This window comes from Chaetura pelagica, unplaced genomic scaffold (genome assembly GCF_000747805.2).
Source record: "Chaetura pelagica isolate M959 unplaced genomic scaffold, ChaPel_1.0 scaffold29, whole genome shotgun sequence".
NCBI lineage: Eukaryota > Metazoa > Chordata > Aves > Apodiformes > Apodidae > Chaetura > Chaetura pelagica.
The window spans coordinates 257,004-260,825 of record NW_009970720.1 but is presented as its reverse complement, the minus strand read 5'-3'; the positions used below and the strand labels follow the sequence as shown (position 1 = coordinate 260,825).

Genomic DNA, 3,822 nt, shown 5'->3' with positions numbered 1-3,822 from the left:
TATGAGTCTCAAAAGGATTTAACCACCTAAATACCTTCACAGTTCTCACCTAGATTATCAGCAGCCACATCCCAAATCACCTCTGCAGCCCTTGCCACATTGTTCCAAAAGTCTTCCAATATCTGAATGCTGTAAACGTAATTTGCTTTACAACAGCACAAAATCATCACCAGGAACTGGACTCGAGTCAAGGTCTTTGTCAATGAGTGTGGTTGATTGCATGTGTTACATGCCACTCAATGACACAGGGTGAGGAAAGAATACTTGAGAAATGTGACCACAGATTACCTGCTAATAACCAGATGTTGTCTGTGTGTGCACCTCTGTGTCCTTACTTACAGGCTAGAATAATTTTGATATAGGTTATTGCACTATTTTTATTTTTATTTTTTTTTAAAACAATCTATTGACTCAAAAATCATGAACAGTCCCTTCTTGAAGGAAAAAAAAATAATACAGATTGTTTCCCAGGCAAGAGAAAACATTGATCATGATGAATGATATTTAAGCTTGGAAACTTGGAGAAGCTTAGATATTTAAGCTTAGAGGAAAACTATTAATTACTTACCACACCGACTGCTGAACAGGTAACCAGCTCAACTGATTTGGAGCACACAGAGCTATAAAAAGGAAGCATTCCCCTTTGTTTTATACACAAATGTAATCCTCTATAAAGGTTTGTTTCTTCCCAGTCCCTATAATTGGTACTAATATGAACAGCAATTATTTCATTACACACTGAGGGCTGAACACACTAATTGGTACAGCCTGAACCAGACCCCCTCCAAACATGGGAGACGTGGCCCAGGCAGGCAGCAATCTTCCCACACTTTGTTTTGGGCTGGTTTAAAATCCATCAGGGACCTCACAGAAACCTTACCTTACCAGCTGCTGAAGAGTCAGAACTGCAGGACCTCCCAAGGCTGTCAGTGCTCAGACTGCAGCAGCTGGTGCCATGGGTCCCCTCACCCTCTTTGGAGGAATCTGGTCTGTGTTTGCTGCAAGGCACACTCGTTTCTCTGAAGGCTCTGCCCCATCTCCTAGGCAAAAGACACAGCTGAGCTGAATTTAGCCTTAAATACACAGGGATGGCTGTATAATTGTCTCAGCATTTTCTTTTTAGATGTAATTCAGTAGGGTTTGTTGTTGTGTTTTTTTTACCTGACACAGCTCTTCTTTGCCTGTATCATTATTCAGTCAGTCCCTTCTCTTGTTAATTTGGCAACTCAGGTAGCAGAATGATTGCACATTTCTAGCACCATATGAAATAGTGGGGAAAAGGACCCAGGCCTCTACATTATATCAAAGGCTTAAGGGATTTGTGTTAAAAACTAATTTGAAGCTGGTTATAAAGTCACAGGAGGTGCTGCAGCTAATTAATGGACAAAGAAAAATTAGATACATTTAAAAAAAGCTCTCCAGAACCAAACAGACTTGCGAGCCGTAAAACCAAGCAGAGATAGCAGTGGCACAACCAGATTAGTTTCTTCAAGATTCCAGACCAGTCCCAATGCTGCACTGTTTACTTAGGTAGTGAACTGGCTGCTGTTCAAGAGGATATGCTTTTTGTGGAGGCCTGTGGCTGTACTTTGGCATGAAGGAGAAGCACACCTCACATGCCACCAGGCCCTGCATAGTACTCACAGGTTGCAGCACAGGTGCTGCAATGGTCCTGAGCTGCAGGAGGCCAACACATACCCACTGTGCCTTGGGAAAGAGGGAAACACTAGGATCCCTGCTTTGGTGCCTCACAGATGCTGCTGCTGTGCATCTGTGTGGGCCAGGGGGTGCTCATGCCCTGCTTCTGCTCCCACCTGTCCCCCAGGTAACATGGTCAGTGACACACTGCTATTGCCAAGGAAGATTTGGATCCACAAGAGGGCTAGAACACTTGATATACTCGACTGCCCCTTCAGGCACAGAGACACAGTCCTGCTGCAACCCTGCTCTGCTGTCACCCCATGAGAAGGCATGCAGCTCCCTCCACTTTCAGGCTCCAAGCTCCTTAAAAGTTCTCTTCCCAACACTTGCAGAAGAACCTTATGCAAACCCCCCAGCCCAGACGTCAGCAGCCAACAGCGAGAACCACCACAATAACAGCAAAAAAACCCAACAGTTTCTGATAACAAAAGAGCGGTTGCATTTTTCAAGGAGTGACACTTACCTTCCCAGCACTTTCTGACCCCTTTATACTCTTATCTTTGTATTTTCTTACCACAAGAATTTCTCAGGAAATAACCCAGGCTCTTTTGCTTTAGCTTCTGCTGGTTCATTAATCTCTGAAACAGTAATTTTTCCAGTGTTGGGTTTGTTTTTTTGGGGGGGTTGTTGTTTTGTTGGTTTTTTTCATGGTCTTTTGCTTATCCTTGGCATTTCTTGTTATAAAACCCGTGATACTTGCTCTTCTGGTACTTAGGCCATGCCCCCTGAATTGTATGTAACCTATGGCTGTAAAACCGGCAGGGAGGGAACCTAAAAGGAAAAATTATCAAGCAAATTCTCACTGAAGTTATGGTTAAATTAGAGAAGATGGGGGTTTGCCCAGACTGAAATTGGATCTCAAGGACCATGGCCATTCCTGAGATTATAACCCATGGTTATTGGCAGCTCCAAAGGAGCTGTTACACTGAATTGATAGCACAGCCTACAAACAGGTTTTCCTCCTCAACTTTGCAAAGAAGAGAGGAGGGAGCACCCACTGAAACGCTCTTTGGGCCGCCTGGCAGAGCACGGCTTAAAACGGTTCGGAGTCGGCAGGTTGTGTAGTCAAGACGGGAGAGGAAGAGGAGGGATGTCGGAGATCACAAAGCACACGGCAGCTCCTACTCATCCTGCAGCTTCTGGAGGGTTCCCAAGGAAGATGAGGACTAAATGGGCAAAGGCTTTTAAATATTCTCTCATGCGAAGGAACGAAATGAGGACCGCAAAAGTAATTTGCCTGGAATATTAGCCTGGGAAGAGAGAGATACATCTGAACTCCCTTGTGGCAGAAAAGAAGCTGAACTTGGGTCATTTACAATCTGATTACCCTAACCATGAGTAATTTTAAATAAAAAGAGGGAACTGGGATTTCTTCTCCAACTGCACTTGTCACAGGGCTTGATCTTATAATTGTGCTCTTAGGAGAGCTCCAGGATGAGACAAGCGAGAATTAGACCTAGGAATGAGAAAGGGCAGACGAGTAACTTAAAGCTTAAATATATCAAGTGTAGGTAATGTTATCAATTAGCACGTGTTCACCTAAATCCAAGAACGGCTTATGTCATGTGGGAAATGTCTGTGAAGACACTCAAAGGCCTGAGCTCTGGACAACACGAGGCTGCCCGGGTGCTGGGGGCTCAGCCCTGCGGCTGCTCAGCGCGGTGCGGCTTGACCCGCAGGGATCTCAGCTGCCTGCGGAGCTCGGCCGGGCCCTGGGCTGTGGAGCAACAGCTGCGCCCTCTGAGCGCCGCCATGGATGGGAGGAACGAAACCGAAGGTGCTGCCCGGGTCTGGGAGACCCAGGGGAAACGCTGCGACACGTTCTCTGTCCTGGAGCTGCACAAACCCGGGCTGGGCCGGGGGCGGGGGGGGGGAGTATTAGGGATGAGGCAAAACGAGGATGTGAGCAGCGTCCTCTCTGGCACTATCAAAACAACAGACTTGTTATGCCTCCCCTTTTATCGGTTTGGTGGTTTTGTGTGTTTTGGGTTTGTGGTGGTTTGTGGGGGTTTTTTTGTTTGTTTGGGGGGGTGGGGTGTTCGGTAGATTGTGCTCCGTGATGGCAGGGAGGGGAACGGCGGGTTCTGAATCCTGATCTGGCACGGAACTGAGCGGGAGGGA

The 3,822-nt window shown here is 46.5% G+C and overlaps 1 protein-coding gene across 1 annotated transcript in view; it reads left to right on the top strand.

Annotated features, from left to right (window-relative positions):
• The first annotated feature begins 3,273 nt into the window (after positions 1 to 3,273).
• The window catches only part of TM9SF2 (transmembrane 9 superfamily member 2), a 28,995-nt gene continuing 28,446 nt past the window's right edge, over positions 3,274 to 3,822 (top strand). Inside the window, exon 1 of the mRNA XM_010006343.1 lies at positions 3,274 to 3,603. Coding sequence (XP_010004645.1) covers positions 3,274 to 3,603 — 330 coding nt within the window. The remainder of the gene's footprint in view (positions 3,604 to 3,822) is intronic.